Genomic DNA, 17,919 nt, shown 5'->3' with positions numbered 1-17,919 from the left:
CTTACCCGCTCCTGGCCGCTCCGCTCCGCCCCGGACCGCCCCGACCCGGGGTGCAGGGGGTTCAGTCAGGGGGACCGCCCGCCTGCAACGCACCTTCTCGGGCAGGCTGGGGGTTGTACTCCTCAGTTCGCAGCTCGAACCGGCGGTTTCGGCGTTCCCAGGCACTAGAGAAGGAAGTGCCACCGGTCCTCAGAAACTGGGGGAAATCGGCCCAATACATCGTTCCCGGGAGCGCCCGCCTTAGAGGGACAAAACCTCCGGGCACGGAGGCAGCCCCGTGGAGCTCCAGCGGCCTCCCTGCATGCACTAGGAGCAGGAAGAGGGGAAACAAGGAAGGGCCATGAATTCTCTTCTGCGAATTTTCCTTCCCCCCTCTGAGGCTGGTGAAGGCTCCCTGTGCTGCAGTGGCTACTTTACCCCATGTCTGTCTATTCTATTTCTTGCTGTACTGATTTAGGTTAGTTTAGGGAGTGTTAAATCCTACAGTAAGTAGCAACTGCTCTCTTCGTCAGGCAGGTAGTTCCGGCAGCCCCAGGTAAATGATGCAGACTATTGGAGTACCCACACAGGATACATAACCCCCCGTACCTCCATGGGGCTTGGGCCAACATAAAATCCTGCTCCACAGCCCACTGGGAAGAGGCAGACCTCAGGTTGACATCCATGGTGGCACCAGCAGGGTTTGTGGGGCAGCAGGGACCAGGGGCCTCAGCTTCAGCCCAGCTCCCACAGTGACAGGGAGTGTCCCGCCAGTGTTTGTGCCAAGTAAGCTCCATGCACAACAGCAGCCCCAACGTCAGAGAGTGCTTATCAGCCCTGGCCTCCAGCCAAGGCCGCCTGGGCCCCAGAGGGGTGTGCTCAGAGCCCCTCTGCTGCTGACTGATCTCTTCCCTGCTTGGTAGCAGGGACTCATTGTGAACTGTCAGCTGCCACTAACAGACCACCACATAATGCTGCATCTCTGGTCTGGGTTCCCAGGACACTGCAGGATCCTGCGGGTTTTGCTTTGGGCCATGCTTAGCACCTGCCCCTGCAACTGAATAGTTCCTGGCTGCAGCCAGTTTTGGGGACTCATTATTTTGCACCCTTGTGAACCTACAATTTCTGTGGTGTGTTGCAGTGCCAGTAGCAGGAACCGTGACAAGTGCCCTGAGAAATGGGAGCAGCTAGGAAATGGCTGTTGGGAGGAGCAGAGGTGCGTGACCCTCATTTGCTGCCCAGTAGCCTGACAGTTACAGTCCAGCCAGCCTCCTCACCCACCCCGTGGGCACAGCAAGCCACAGTGGCTTGAAGAAGAGGAATTTCTCTTTGGGGTGCCCCAGAGGCATCACCTTGCTGCCACTTCTGGCACTTGCACAGACTGGCACTGTCAGTCCTTGGGCTGGGCCTGGGGCTTCGTCTGGAGTAGGGAGTTTACTTCTGTGGCCCTCCCTGATTCAGACAAGCATAGGTTAGGGCTTTCCCTTCCTTTGTGAGCCAGGTATAAGGAACCCAAGTGAGCTGAACTTTCTTGCTGGCTCATAGCTACACCCTGTGCCTGGACATGTTCTGCTGAGCCAGCTGGACTGGGATCCAGCAGAGCCAGGAGCTCCTGAGGGACTAGGTGGCTTCAAGGGACCCCTTTTGAGATGTGTGACAGGTGGCATCTAGGAGGTCAGAACACCACTGTTTAACAGCAACACCAGTAATTGCAAAGGCTGCAAAACCACACTTCCTGGCCTCCTCTTGCATCTTCTCCACACCCCTGGCACCAAACCGTCCCCTAGCCAAGGACTGCCTTTTGACTCCCAGCATTTCCCCTGCCCTTCTCACAGCTCCTTGCCTGACTAGGTCACTCTCCATAAGCACTGAACTCCCATTTCTCATGTCTGGTCTGGACCTCTGTGTTTAGCTCAGTTCCATGACAACACAAGTGGCTTCCAGAGGCAACAGACGTGGCAGGAACCCAAAAGGAGCCAGGCCACCAGCCCTTGAAGCCAGGAAGGCAGAGAAGGACTGACAACTTCACAACCTGATCTTAAGCAGGCTCCCGCTCCGATACCAGTGTTGTGAGGGACAAAGTGGGCTGGAGCTTCTGGTCATAAATAGGAGAGACAGACTTAACATGTCTGAACTCAGAGAAAAGCCAGCCAGGGCTGGACACCCAACACCAGCAGGTAGCCAACATGGAGAAGATGGGGAGGTGGTGCTGTAGGGTAATGTCGTGGTTTAAACCCAGCTCATTCACTCACTCTCCCCCCTTCTTTCCCTCCCCCTACTCCTGGAGGGATGGAGAGGAGAATCAAAAGAATGCAACTCCCACGGGTTGAGATAAGAACAGTTCAGTAACTAAGGTATAACACAAATCACTACTGCTACCACCAATAATAGTAATGATAAAGGAAATAACAAGGGAAGAGAATACAACATCTCATCGCCAGCCGACCAGTAACTCGCCCCCCCAGCCCGACCAAGCACTGACCAATACCTCCTCCAACCCTGCAGTCCCAGCCCTTCTGGGTTGATCTCAGTTACATCCTGAGCATGACGTGCTGTGGTATGGAATACCTCTTTGGTCAGTTTGGGTCAGGTGTCCTGTCTCTGTTTCCTCCCGGCTTCCCCTCCTCCCTGGCAGAGCATGAGGCTCACAAAGTCCTTGGCCAAACCAAAACATCGTTGTTATCAGCTCTGTTCCCAGGCCGAAAGTCAAAACACAGCACTGCACCAGCTACCAAGAAGGAGAAAAATGACTGCTACTGCTGAACCCAGGACAGGTAACGAGTTTAGATTAAAACTGGGGCAACAAATTAATTACTTGGAAGCGCATCAGCAGACATAGCCCGTGAGCTGGGTCTGAATAACATGCACACCTTACTCAGAACCCCCAAAGAGCAGCTGGAGGAGCTGCTCTGTAACTGTGACCAGGGAGAACTGCAACCCTGCAGCTCTGCAAGACTGAAAAAACCTCAGTTTTGCTCAACTGCAACACCCCACAAGAAAAGGGAACTGCAGAGCAGCGACTGCCAGGCACAGGGTGAAGTCCTTCCGGACAGCCCCCAGCTGGGACCTTCCTTCTTTGCTCAACACCACCAGCCGGCAGTGGTGGAAAATGCACCCAGGAGAGGAAAAAGGAAGGATGAGTGGCTGGGTGCCACCGCTGAGCTGGTCACACAGGTCACTGGTGTCCATGGCTGTAGAGGGAGGGCAAGGACCAGAGGTACAGGGCATTCCCATGGCTGAGGTGGCTTCTTCATTGTTGCAGGAATAGGAATTGGTAACACTGTCAAAGAAACGCCCACAAAAAACCCCACCCCCCCGAAAAAAAAACCCACAAAAAAAAAAAAAAAAAAACCAAACAAAAAAAAACTACAAAAAAAAACCAAAACGGAGTGACACTGGCATTTTGAGGCCATTAATTGGACACAGTGAGGTCCTCACTTACCTGGATTGTCATGAGCAACTGGACTCCCCACTGCTCAGCCAAGCAGGCAGAGGCTCAGCTCAGCAGCAGCTGCTGTAAATACCAGTGCAGGCATAGAGGAGCATGCTACATGGAGGAACAGGGGGAACTCACACAGGAGCAGCACTATCTGCTTGCCCACAAACAGGCCAGTACCTCAAGCCCATCCTTTGCTGCAGCACTTGAAGGTGTCCCTCATGAAAGCAGTGTGGCGAATGTGCTGCCAAGCACAGCACCTCACACATGCTCCAGTGCAGCACACAGGGTACATGGCAGCACAGACCAACCACCATGTGCTTCTGCAGCTCCTCCCTGCACAGCCTCCTCCTGCTTGTCAACTCCCATGCTCTATACAGACAAATGCAACTCAGTCACTGCGCTGGGGTCTGGTTTGAGTATCAAAAGCAGCTCCTGGGAAGCTTTGCCACTCACTACAGAAGCCAGGCAGGGCGAAGGATTCCACCTCTGCTGTGCTCCTACATTTGGGAGTGGCTGTGAGCAATAGGTGAGCATCACTTGCTAGGAAACAAAAAAACAAATATTAAAGCACTTGTAATGGCTAAGGGAATCCTATCACAGCTGTATAAAAAATGGTACTTCTGCTTGAGGCTGTCAGATGCTGGGCCAGAAACCCGGAGTGAGGAATACAGACACCGATACAGGGAGCTTAGAAAACTGCCTTTATTCTATTAGTTGTTGGGAAAATGAAAATACAGAAAGAGTTTAGTTGGCTGCAGAACAGCAAGAAGTTCACAGGTTAGGAGTCTGATCACTACGTGGTAACAAACCTTACACAAAAAGTTTCATTTGTTGTTTGTTTTTTTAGTTTTGAAACTGGGTCTGGCAATGCACTTAAGGCAGCTGAACAGTTCAGAAGCTTTGAGTGTGAGCAGGATGTCTTTACTCATCCCTATGGCACATCATGGAAAAAACTCCTCCTGCGTGTGCAGATCACTCAAACCATTCACATGGGTCAGACTCTTACAAATGAACAGGGGAAGAGGATCAGCTGCTTTCCATAGGACTTTATTTTCAAATACAGTTTGTTAAAAAACCCAGAACACCTTAACACAGAGGTTACAAGTAACAGTATTAGGAAATCCAATTATACAAACAATACTACATCTAAGCTGGGGTAAATAGATTTATTTTTGGTAACGTACATTTAAACTGGCACTAATTACACAGTAACTAAAAGGTAACTAACATAAAACCACAGAACCCTCACTTTTCTGTAGCTGAATGGGACTTGGTCATTTCAGAGTGATCACATTTTCAAACTAATGTTTACCACCACTGAGCCATGAAAACCAGATCTTCCTAAATGTGATAGCACTGAATCTACACTTGATTCCACAAACAGCCATGTAACTGTTGTACTCAATTAGCATAGGACGTTAGTTATAAAGTAGTTACAGACCAATCCTCTGTGTTGACAGCTTTTTCTAGGGAGAAAAAAGGAGAGGGAATTGTCTTCAGTTAGCACCTGGCATATCCTGTGAGTGCAGAAAAGGTTTGTTAGAGGAATGTTGAGGTTAACCTTGTGTGCACAGATGAATTTGATGCAGATTGTTACAACAGTCATGGTTGGCTTCTAAATACTGGTAGCAAGAGGAAAGTTGCGTTACATAAAATAGGAAGAAACAAACCTTCAAATTTCACAAATTGGACCCATTAACATGTGAGGTGAATTTAAAATGTCAAGGCTCTGGAGATTCTTTGACCAGGTCTACTATCTGCTATACTGCCTCCGCTGCTGCCACCACATTGCCTCAGTGGTGTGGCAATACTTAGATTCAGAAGTTGCAACATAGAAAAAGAAGAATAAAAAATGCAGAATAAAAAGAACAAAAATTCAGAATAATTCACTAGAAATACCATGTGAATATATATAGATAGATTTTAAAATGTTCACTTATTTTCTTGTGGACATTCCCTGCATTGACTGTCCATTGAGTGCTGAAAATAAAACACAATCATGTCTGTGTTGATCAGGATATTCTGCCACTCCTTGTACAACCAACACCTCCAGAAGCATGCTAGATAGGGAACCAAACAGCCATTGGTATCACAGGACATCAGGAAGAAGAGCTTTCATCAGTCACTGACCCTGCCTCACCACAGAACAGGTCATCCAAGGGCTTTTTTGATGGCTCACGATATACAACACACAAGCTCAACATACAGGCTAGGAATCGTTATGCTTTGTTTTGTTTTAAGATTAAAAAACAGAAAAAGAAAAACCAAACAAAAAAACAAACAAACCCCAAAACACTGAAAAACAACTGACAGGTCTCAGTTTTAACGTTTGAAAGCGCATCACTGTAACAGACAGGCCCATTCCTTGCCTGCAGCAGGGTTGTTTGGGTAGGAAATCAGACTGGAATAAATCACCTCCATGTACAAAACTAACTTCAGTTATTTGCAAGATCTAAGCTGAAGCAGTGAAATTCTCATTTCTAGCCTGCCCAGGTGAACTTTTACACCCCCATGGCACTTCGAGGAATTCCCTTTCAACAGCAGATAGCTTTCATTCATACTGCTGCAGACAATTTACACACAACTTGTTTCCTTCAGGAGTGGCTTCTTCCTTTTAAAACTGTTTTGATTTTTACTATTTTGGCAAAACTGAAGCTGCATGAGAAAAAAGTTTTGGGTGCTTTTTTTTTTTTAAATTACATTGTTCAGTATCAGAGTAGAACTCTGCTTATTCACAGCAGTTTCTTCTGGTATTTTGCTTTCAGGATTATAGAGCAGAAATGGAAGCCAGGGGAGGCAGTAGATCTGCAGCCTTGGCATGATGTAGAGATGAAAATGACCGTTTTGTCTCACAGCATTCATGCAACCATTAGTGCCAGAAGCATGGATCTTCTCTCAGCTTGTTGCTTGTGTGACTCTCTTCTGAAAGACTTCTGCCTTTGGACAACTCTTCCAACCTTTTTCCACAGCTATTGAATGGTTAGAAATCAAGACAGAGTTTGTGTCAGTCTTTTATCACCAATAGAAGTGATTGTTTTATTGATGTTTCTCTGTCATTGTCACCATTAAATGTTACTGTGTAAATCCAGTTACCTGTATCTCATCCGATCTCTGCAAAATTGTCATGGAAATATGAACAGAATTACTCAACTGGGACCACAGTGTGAATTCCAGTAGTATTTCCCTGGCTATGGGCTGATTCAGCCACCCTTGGATAATGAAGGCTGTAGCCATTTGCATCCTGACAAATCCAGCATGCCCTAATCTAAGTACTGTATATACTGAAACTAGTAACAGTTATTCTTAACAGAAGGAATTTCAATTCATCTTAACATTTTCAGGTCAATAATAATGTTTTCAGCTTAGTTGTATGATGACAGCTGCATGGAAACTTTGCTTCTGTTTTGTTGTGCTTGTGTGAGTTAAGCTTTGAGCTGGAAGTTGTGTCTGTGCTTCTGTACTCATGGTATGAAAGAAACAGAACAGTTGTAATTGAAACAGTGGCTAAACTGACTCTTGTAAGACCTCCATAGTGGAAGATCATGACTTTTATCTCTAGTGGTAAGGATTTTCAATTCTCTGTGTATTTGTACTTGTGGTAGAGTCATGGTTTACATCTGCGTGCCATAGCTCTTGCAAGGCCTGTTCTTGAAATAAACCTTTGAGTTGGCAAATTAAGGGAATTAGAAGGAATGAGGAGGATCATTGAGCGTTTGTGTTGCAGGGATCCTGTTAGACATACAGAAATACTTCAAGCTCAGTGATGGGGATACAGGTGTGCTGCAAACAGGTAATAAAATCTCTTCAGTTTGGATAGTTTGCTTTGCCTTGCATCTATGTGGCCTGTTCCTAAAACAGGCTACTTCCTTATTTCTTCTAGTTCCTACTTGTGTGTGGTGTTGCTCACTTCCAGTTGTGGGCAGGCTGACTATGATGCAAACCTGAATGTCTTTGGTTCAGGGTGGACTGGAATTATGTGCTTCTGGAATCCTACCCTATGTGAATCATTAAAGATGAAGAAATATCTCAAGAAATATAGAACTTGAGCAGTTCCCTCATGTTTTATTTTTGTACATATATATTGTAATCTACATTCATCTTTTTCTAAGTATCGATCTACCTACTAGTTCTACAAACTCAGCTTTTAATCTCTGCCCCCAAAATAACCTGAGTTTGTTTGAAGCGTGAGGAGTACAAAGAAGGAAAATAATTTGACCCGTGATGTCTTTGATCCTTCTTGGATTTCCAGTCTTCATCCTGTGTTACACGCTGGCTGCCCCTGTCTTTGGGAACTATGGTGCATTTTTTTACTGTCAATATATAATTTCCACCCACCCTACTTCATCCCTCACCCGCTGTTTTTATGTCCCCCACTTCAAATAAACAGGCTATGTTCACATCTGCCTTCCCTGTGTTTGATTCCTGGACCAGGACACGGGTGCTTGCTTTCCAGCACCCCCTGCTTGACGCATCACTAAGTGTCCCCTCTGACTGAAGATGCCCCCCATGGTGCTGCAGCACCCAGTTTGCAGAAGGTCAAGGACAGGTAAGTCCCTTGGCAACGCCAACCAGCAGAGCCTTTACACTCTTGAGCAGAGGCGGATGGGCTGAACGAAACACCTGGGCTGCTCCCCAAGCCCAGGCGTGGCAGCGGCATCCTCTGTATGGCTGGGAGAGGGCAGGTGGGGAAGCTGGGGGCAAGATGCAGGCAGGATGGGGCATGTGCCAGAGCTCCTGCCCTTGCATGACCTTTTCCTTTCAGTCACCTGAAATAGTTCAGGGGATGGTTCCCCTGATGGTGCACCTGGGCTGTCGCCATGCTGATGGCTGTGTCCCCTTTCTTCTCCCATCTCTGCCATCATTAGGTGTGTGTTTGTGGCTTCTGCAGCCCTGACTTTCTCAGCCTATCTTCATACAGGAGGTGCTCCAGTCCCCTGATCATCCTTGTGGCCCTCCTCTGGACTTGTTCCAACAGTTCCATGTCCTTTTTATGTTAAGGACAGCAGAACTGCACACAGTGCTCCAGCTGAGGCCTCACGAGAGCAGCGTAGAGGGGCAGGATCACATCCTTTGACCTGCTGGTCACACTCCTTTTGATGCAGCCCACGATATGGTGGTTTTTCTGGGCCGTGAGCGCACACTGAAGCTGGCTCATGCTCATTTTCATTTTAATAACGAGATTAAATGTTATAAATAAGATAGCAACTTTTTTAGTCAATAACGGAAATAGATTTACTCTAAAGGAAGCAGATCTCCTGAATATATACGATCCCATTTTAAAATTTAGTTTAGGGTTGTTGTTTTTTTTTTGTCTTTTTTTGTTTTGTTTTTTTTTTTTTTAATAAACTGCACTGGAAAAGTAATGTGTCGGGAGAGAAAGTTCTTGTAAGTTAGGATGAGAGAGAATTTAGAAACTGGCGGCTCAGACTTCTATTCAAGTTCACTTGTAGGAGCACCTGGAGGGGTAAAAATAATCTGATACAGCTTGAGGAGAAGACAGAAGATGGAATTTTAGAACTAGACTTTGTAGTTGAAAAGCTAAGAAATTTTTTGTTTCCGCTGGTGCTGCTAGCCTGATGTCTGGGTCCCTGCAGGACCCAGAGGAAGGTCAGGAAGAGCTGCTTCAGAATGGTTTCTTACTTTTCAGTTTCAGCCATAGATGAAAATTTTCACCATTATGTTGTGTTCACTGTAACAACAAAGAAGCATTCAGAGGCTGAATTTCTTTTTGAACTTACCTAGTAGTTTCTTTTTCAACTATGTAGTATAAAGGAGAAATATAATTTGAGGTGAATTAAGGAAGGAAATCCTGTCTGAAATTTTTATAACTTTAAAGAGCTTCAGCTTGAGAATTGTCAAGTCTCGGAGGAGCCAACCTCACGTTGCTACATACAACATCTCGGAGGATACAACCTCGTATGTATCAGGTTGTTCCTGCTGATTCTTACCAAAATGCTGTTGTCCAGAAAATGTCTTTTAAGGCACCTGCTCTAACAGCTGCCTCACTCACCCTTCTCTTTCATTTGCTCCAAAGCCAAAGGTACATCCCTGATAGCTGAATGCACCACGGTGAGAAACAAACTGGACGCTTTTCACTACAAGCAAAACCACCATCTGGATTTCTGGACTCCAAGATGCCTTGAGTTTTCCCAACTTCCCATGGTCCTCAGGTGTGGAAATCTACTGGACTGTCATTTAAACAAGGCATTTCCCTGAAGCTATGTCTGTAGCAGTGAGCATACTAGAAATGGACACTGGAGAAAGTTCAGCCACACTATTGCTCTTATCAGTGTTAACGGTGGTCTGGATTGTTTGCTACAAATCTGTGAGATTTTACTTACAGGAGTACATCATCTTGCCACTACTGGACATAGATTGGCTGGGCAAAGGAATGTTTTCTGGGGGAAAATAAATGCTACTGTGGACTTATTTTTATACTGATGCTGTCTTTTGTAGGTGATAGCTAACCAGACAGGCACCCTCAATGGAGAAGACCCTGTGACAAGCGGGAAAAATGTGTGAGGCACAGTGGAAAGAAGCCCTTGAGAAGGAAACATGGCTTTAGTGTTCTTATAGCAATGTTCCTTAAATGGAATATAAAAATAGCACAATTCAATAACTACTCTTTTGCCCAGCCTTTTGCAAGTTATTTGGGATAAGAAGCTATCAAATTTCAAAAAGATGGCAACAAAACAAACCCAACAAAACCCAGAGCCCATGTGTCATCAGGCTGGCTGCAGCCAGCTTGAGACCTTTATTCCTCAGCAGCTGTAGAGGAAGACATGTACCCCCCACCCCATCAGCATCTGATCGGTTGTGTCTGCAATGGGATCTTCTACTGTTCCTACCATCAATTTGACGTCTAACAGAGGAAGGAATTACAAGTATTAATGCTTTGCTAATGTGCTTTGTTTTCAACAGCTAGCAAAAGTGTAATCTTACTGGAGAGACTACTTCAGGTAAAGGTGTTCCCAAAGTTGCAGTCCTTACAGGTTTTGTGGTTATATTACAGCTTCACCACAGCCACTTGTATTCTTACTCCTTCTTCAATCCTCTCCTAACAGGAGTTTGTCCTGCCAGGAGTGCACAATCTCAACTAAACTTTTTGGCTACTTTACTATTATACAGCTGATCCTTTTCACCTTGGATTAAACACAGAAGTCTTCAGAAAGCAAGCACAGAACCACCACTAGTTCTCTCTGCTCACAGATCTTGTATACACTGTATACACAGTGAGGTCAAGAAACAAAGTATATTACAGGAGATCACCAACTGTATCATACATTTAATAACTGAACCAGGATCCATACACCAAAACAGAACATTGTTTTACAGAATGAAGTGGAAAGTGAAAATACTACCTCTCTTGCTAGTCATGTTTTTTCTAACCTACAGTATAGCAAGTTATATAATATATTCATAGGTTACTTCCAAAAATGTTTTAAACATCTAAAGTTTGCATTCCCTTGCATTAAAAAAATTACATATTAATTACTCTGGAAAGTTTCTGAACTCTGTTTAGCAGCAAATCTCCTTTCTTGATGGTTTCTTGGTACTGCCAATTCTTGCTATCAGGCCTAGGAATTGTGAGGGAGAAAAAAAAAAAGAAGTGAGAACATATTTTACACAAAGCCACTTGCATTTCTGTAATAAATGTCTAGAATTCAAATGTCTAGAATTCAACTGGGCTGTCGGGAACTGTCGGCATACCTGTTGGTTTCTACAATCCCATTGACTTTGTCTATTTTGCAATGTAATCGCCCTGCTGCAATGAATCTTGAAAGCTCCCTAGGTAAAGAAAAGAAAAAGCAAGTTGGTTAAATGATGTTTCAGCAAGGACTTGCAGACCCAGCAGCGCTGAACCTGCTGTTACAGAACAGCAGTGTCAACACACTATGTTTCTGAAGCAACAGCCTATATATCTTCATCTTCCTCCTCGTCTTACTAAAGCTTGGACATTACATACAAGAATTCTAGTGATCTGAAAATAAAACATCATAGTACCTTCTTCTCAAGCCAAAGGGTCATAGTTGAGTGAGTGAAATTTATCACAATTTATCATCAGCTACTCTTCAAGTGCAAAGGTAGCAGCAGTGCAGTGCGCCTACTTGTAACTTATTCTGAGGAAAGTATCTTCAATCCATTCAATCAGCTCCTTAGGAAAGCCTCTGAACAGTTCCCTACCTTGTAGTAGCTCCAAATACGCTGCTTGTTTTAATTACTATTTTGCTTAATCAGCTGGTGGTCTACAGCACATTACTGACAGTAGAAGAAAAAATTCCTGTGCTCAACAGTAAGACAAGTTACAGCTAGTAATAAATTACTGGGAAGCATAAGGACTAGGATGACTTTAACCCATTTACCTTTGTATTGAAGGTATTTGGTTTCTCTTGAAACACTTATTAATTAATTTCTGAGCATTTCAAGCAGTATTCACATTTCTTTAACACTTTTCTATGTTTCTATGAAACTTCTCTATGAAGGAATGATTCTAGTGAAGGCATTTGAATCAAAGTTTCCTGTATACAGAGAAAAAGTCAATTTTGCACTTCCCTTTAGTTCTCATCCTGATCTAAATCTGTTGGTTTTACACTAGAAAATAATTGAAAGTTGAGACTGCAGAGTATGTTTGAAATGAAAAACATCAGATCCAGTCTATGTACTTGAAAGCAAATAGTAGATAAGGAGACATGTAGGGTACGTAAAATGCGTGGATCCCCAAAGTTATGAGTTAAGTTTTGGCACAGATTGCACTAAAAACATTTTCTTTACTGAAACATAAGGTTTGCTTAATTTTAGCCAAGCTCATGCACAGAAACTTAACTTGGCATGGTTAGAATCAAAGCAGAGCAAAGGTTTTATTCATTATTGGATCATTATAAATAATTCAAAGGTGTAAAATGAGATATTTATGAACTCAAAAAGCCAAATAACTTACTGATCTATGAATTCTACACTGACTCCAAATGCTTCTGCCATGTATCCTAATGTCAGTGACCGGTAGGACTCTAGGAGCTGGCTATAGGCATGAATTCTCATTTCCCGTACATAGTATCGATAGTGAGGTGCAAAAAGCCAATCCTTTTTCATCTCTTGCTCTACCACAGCTGAAAAGAATAAGAAAAGGAGTCATTAATCTCTAAGAAATGGAAATTATCGGTTACTTAGATAAACCACAGAACACCAGTTAATAAGTAATCAGTGTGGACGTAACTATATTTTGTTCTTGCGTACTTCAGGTAAAAGAGAAGTAAGTTTGTATAATCTGTATGAGTCGTAGAACCATAAGCAGTGATAACATGCAGACAATGTTGTGGCAAAGCTAGTGCTAGAAAGAGGAGATCACCTCACTAGAGGCAAGTGCTGGGCCCTGCTGTTATGTGCTGGGAAACAAGCAGTATTTGGTATGTAACTAATTGAAGAAACATTGCTCCCCAAAGCTGTGTGAGGAAGTAAGATTCACTTTCTTGTACTACCTCTTAAATTAATTACAAGGATTTCCAGGCACTGAAGTAACTTTTACTCCCACCAGTTTTAGTTCCCAGCTAGTGGTAAGGCCAACAGTAGAAAAATGCTGCCCTTCGCTCTCAGTCTTCCATAAAACGAAGGGTTCTTTTTTGCTCTTCCTAATATCTTATTCTCTTGTATTCAAAATCTTGTCACAAAGGAAAATGAGCAGTCTGAGAACTGGCAAGAATGACAGCTTTCTGAAAAGCTCTCCTTCCATGTCAGCCAAAAGCCAAAGGTAAGATCCATGAAAACCTTCTTCTGTGTAATTTCTTTTACAGGTTGAGATTTCAGGGACTTTAGTCTACAAGTCTACAAGAGCTTCTTTCAAAGATAAAAACATTCAAAGCTTTCCCTCTGATCCTGCTCTTCAGGTCAGACAGTGTTGCACAGTCATTTTCAAAATACTTTTACACCTAATCAGATGTGACCTTTCAGAAGGCTCACTCTACATGAAAGTCTTCTTTGCTTGTTGGAGAAATCAAACAGAGGCAGATTTTAGGTCACTGTAAAATAACCCCTTCCTGCATAAAGTAGTTCTAGTTCTAGACTGCAGATACACAACTGAAAGTTGTGTCTGAATCTGAAACAAGGAACTGAAGCACCTGAACTAGTGTTGTAGGCCAAAACAGAGCCTTACCTAATGACTGGAAAAAGGCTGAATAGCGGCATTCATAGAGAGAGAAGAGATACTGTCGTACAGCTGGCAAACTGTGTAATGCTTCTAGAATCTCTGCTCCTTTAATAACCTGAAATCAAACAAACATGTTTAAATACCATCACTTTCAGCCCAGAGACAAACAGATAAACTGTGTTGTCACCTGCTTTCCTTACCTTCTCCCTGAGGTCGGGCCTGTCTAATGCAATCATGCTGACATAGACAGTGTATGTCACAAACGTTTTGTAATCCATCAGTTCATAGGATGTAAACGTTGAAACTGTGTCAAGGAAGAGCTCGGCTGCTTGTTTGAAATCTCGAATAGCTACACAGTAAAGTCCCTGGTACACTTTGAGACGGTTTCTCCTGTCCCAGTCTCCTCCTTCTTCTATTAGACTGAAAATGGAATAAAAAGCAATATTTACTTATGTAAATGCATTTTGTAAAGTACAGTAAACCAACTGCCATCACGTGATTAGAGAAGGAATAACTTGTTTTCTGTTACAGCTTGCTGACACAGTCCAGGAGGCTTTGTGAGAGGGGCAGGAAAGTGGCTTCCCTGGGACAGGACAGGTGCCTTTTGCACGATGTAAGCTTCAGCTGAAAGGAAAAGCTTACAGCCCCCTAAGTTGTGCCAACAGTCTCCTGAGATATGCAGGTAAATACTGCTCTCAGCCTTGGCTGTGGCAATATATTTCCCCTGCCTTTGCTGCTCAAATCAAACCTGTCCAACTAGCAGCACAGAAACTATTTGAAAGTTAATATGGTTTTAAGAACCATACTAACACAAAATTGATGTGGCTGTGAGCCGGGGCACAGGCAGAGACGAATTCTTGTTCCTGTGAGAAGACGACACAAAAAGTCATGGCCCAAAAAACATGGTAACTGCCAGAGACTGACAACAGCAGCTTGCTACAGGAACTGCTGAAATTCCAGACCTGGAAACACAGGGACACAGAAGCTAGCAGTGGAAATGTAGGAGGAACAACTGCACAGTGTTGACACTGGGCTCCTGCTTCCAGAGGCAAAGCTGGCACTTCACAGAGCCAGTAGGGGGCACTGGCAGCAGCTGCATTCAGCTGGCTCATCACACCCTAAACTGCCTTCTAAGAACAGAGAAGTGGGAGCAGGGGGTGAGCTACAAATTCAAATCAAATCAGTTGCTAGAAAACAGATGACACAAAATATTAATCTTTCTTTTCTCTTCCCTCTCATAAAAAAACCTCCAGGTATAGGAAGTGTTCTGCTACAAGGTATCACCCACCCACCCCCTGTGATTGTTTCACAAACGGCCTTAGTCATATATTGACAGCAAGGTGTTTATCTTCCATTGCTTTTTTTCCACTTCATCTCAAAGTGCTTTAGTGCACTAAAATGACTGAAGTGATACCTTTTTGCCTTCTCAATGTTCCGTGTGATGAGATCATTATCCATGTAAAACAAGCCAATCCTTAGAAGATAGAACACGATATCCAGACGATGCCCCAGTGCCACAGTTTTGTCATAGGTCTTGCGGAAGGCAGTGAGAGCTCCCTCCTAACAAGACAGCATTTTCTACTGTAAGAATATTAAAAGCACCTAGAATATTCACAAAATGTCTGTTGTAAGTTCCTGTGTTGTCTTCTGCTGATAGTCCTGATGTTGTTAGTTACCCACAGAACTCTAACATTGAATAATCTTAAAGAATCAGTTTAAGTCGGGTTAAAAGAGGTGATTCTAATATAACTTTTAAATCTCTGTGAAAACCTACTGTGTACCTTTATTTCAAGTTTTACTGTGTAAACACCTGAGCAAAGTCTGTAAGACCACAAGGAAAAAATAACCTCCGCAAATGAAAAATGGTTTTCTTACAAGGGCTACTTAAGTTTTTTTTCCCTGAATTTCAGTAACACCCTCCCTTATTTCCACTGTTCCCACTATGCTTAAGTTGTGCCCTAGAGGAAATGCACTGTAAGTCACTCAGTGCTCAATGTGCCTAGCTAAAAGAATTACAATGCAGTGGTTTTCATGACAGTCCATAAAGCCTCTGCATGCACCAACCTTGTCCCCAATCCTGCACAGGTACTCAGCTTTGGCCATCATTGCATCTCGGATCTCACTCTCCCCAAGGATCTTTTCTGCATCTTCTAATTCGTTGTCCAGATGTTTCAACTCTTCCTCATTGGCTTTCTTCATTTTGTTCAGCAGCTCCGTGTCCATCTGCCACTCCAGAGACTTGCAGAGTGCTTCATAATATGGAGCCATGTCTGAAAGAAAAGCAGGAAGGCTTCTACTGATTGCAGTTGATTGCTGCAACAAGTGTGTTTCTAGAGCAGAGCATTGAAGAACATTAGGACTGATCCTTAATGCCAGCTAACTCCTTTATGATCAGGTACCTATTAAATCCAGATGTGGAACAGCCAGTGTTTCTGCACTGTCATACTTCTTTTTGCTGATCCTTTTCTATCACTGATCCCGTTTGCACTTTGTAACATCATAGAATGGTTTGGGTTGGAAGGGACCCTCAAAGCTCATCCAGTCCAATGCCCTGCAATGTGCAGGGACACCTTTAAGTAGATCAGGTTGCTCAGAACCACATCCAACCTGGCCCTGAATCAGGCATGGTGCATCCACCACCTCCCTGGGCAACTTGTGCCAGTGTTTTATCACGCTCATTGTAAAAAATTCTTTCCCCACATCCTCCCCTCTTTTAGTTTAAACCCATCACCCTGCGTCCTATCACAACAGGCCCTGCTTGGTCTTTCTCCATCTTTGTCATAGGCCCCTTTTAAGCACTCTACTCTGAGATCCGTGCCGCACAGTACTCAACCCGTGCCTTTTACCACCCCCACCCCCCTGCCTACCCCGGGCACTCAGACCGGCTCCTGCTTCAGACAGACACACCGGGGATGGAAGGGGCAGACAGGAGGTTAATGGGGCCCGCACTCACTGTGGAGCCGCACGGCCGCCATCAGCTCGTCGCGAGCGGCGGGGTCGGGTGCGCGGGGCCGGAGGCTGAGGAGGAAGCGGAGCTGGGCGATGCGGAGGTCGGGGTTCTTGGGCAGCCCTTCCTCCTCCAGGTTCTCCAGCGGCATGGCTGCGGGAAGGGACGGGACGGGACGGGACGGAACCGGGGTAGTTGAGACCCAGGCGGAATCCGGACGAGCAGAAGCGGCGGCGGCGCTATCCAGTGACTCAGCCGCGACGGACGGAAATCGGCGGCGCGCTTCCGCCTCGCAGCGCCCCCTGGTGTCGCGGAGGCCGGGCGGGGAGGCGCGCATGGGCGGGAGGCGGCCGCGGGGCTGCGCGGGTAGCGCAGTGTGCGCGTTGTGAGGATGCGCAGGGAACGCGAACGGGGGATGGCTGCGAATGGCCAGTGACGGTTGCAGGGATTGAGTGTGACCGGTTGAAGAGGTTGCGAACCCCCGGTGCGGGAGGCGCTGGGTCCTGTTTGCTGTCGGATGCTCTGCGCGCAGGGTCGGCAGGTGAAGCCTAACGAGGGACCTCGGCTTTTGCTGGGGAAAACAACAAAAAAGCAGGTCCAAGGCCTCGAAGTTGTAAGAAAGAGGTGGGGTGTGTCACCCCAAAGCGTGCCTGTGGCTCAAAATGCAGGAAGCAAATAAAAGGGGCTTTAAAACCCCTGTGTTTTGGTTATATTTCATCCAGTTGGGACAAACACACCCCCTCATCACACCCAACTTCTGTCCTACGTTCCCATGTACTTTCCATCCACCTTTACTTAACGTTTTTTCATCTTTTCATTAAATACCTTTGTGTTTCCAGACCTCACACAACACACACTGCTGATACCAGGATATGGAGTGTGTCCCTGGCCAGTGCCCAGCTAAGGTGGGTGCGTGGCAGTGAGGTCTGGTGGCCCCATGTGTCCCCCCACCCCATCAGCCCCACTGTGGGGCCCACTAGGGGCTGCCTGCACGCTGGTTGTGCCAGATGCTATAGGTGGAATATCTGGATGCAGTATGGATGTGTCTTCATGAATTTGCATATGAGGAGTTTTCCTGGGCAGTGCTGGGGGAGTGGGGCTCCTGCAGAGGGGAATTTTGGGTGCCCAGGGCTATCCTGTGGGATGCAGCATCCCACCCAGCCTGGTTGGAGCACGTTTCCTTGCCCAATGGGGCTCCTCCAGACACTTTTTGGTTTTAAATAATGTCTGTTGCTGGGTTTAAAACGCAAGGCTTTTTGTTAGTGCCTCTGTTTTGGGGGTTTTTTTTGGTATGGGTCATTGGATAAACCATTCCCTTGACTGTTTTGGCACAGTGTATTCCTAAGACTGGCTTCTTTGTGTTGGGTGTGAATAATTCGAAAGTCTGCTGGAAGGAACTGTTGTCTGCTGCGT

The 17,919-nt window shown here is 45.3% G+C and overlaps 1 protein-coding gene across 1 annotated transcript; it reads right to left on the bottom strand.

Annotated features, from left to right (window-relative positions):
- Nucleotides 1-10,683: 10,683 nt before the first annotated feature.
- Nucleotides 10,684-16,690, bottom strand: LOC133217154 (26S proteasome non-ATPase regulatory subunit 6). Its single transcript, XM_061362330.1, has 8 exons — nt 16,513-16,690; nt 15,624-15,829; nt 14,974-15,119; nt 13,760-13,979; nt 13,566-13,674; nt 12,357-12,525; nt 11,129-11,206; nt 10,684-10,995 (listed from the first exon to the last, which is right to left on the bottom strand). Exons 1-8 carry the CDS (start codon nt 16,655-16,657, stop codon nt 10,899-10,901), a joined length of 1,170 nt encoding a protein of 389 aa, XP_061218314.1. The 5' UTR covers nt 16,658-16,690; the 3' UTR covers nt 10,684-10,898.
- Nucleotides 16,691-17,919: the final 1,229 nt, after the last annotated feature.

The sequence above is a fragment of the Neopsephotus bourkii genome, unplaced genomic scaffold (genome assembly GCF_033783945.1).
Source record: "Neopsephotus bourkii isolate Nb327-2 ecotype Australia unplaced genomic scaffold, CSIRO-AGI_Nbou_v1 NB_1120, whole genome shotgun sequence".
NCBI classification, from domain to species: Eukaryota; Metazoa; Chordata; class Aves; order Psittaciformes; family Psittacidae; genus Neopsephotus; species Neopsephotus bourkii.
This window is presented reverse-complemented; position numbering and strand designations above follow the sequence as displayed.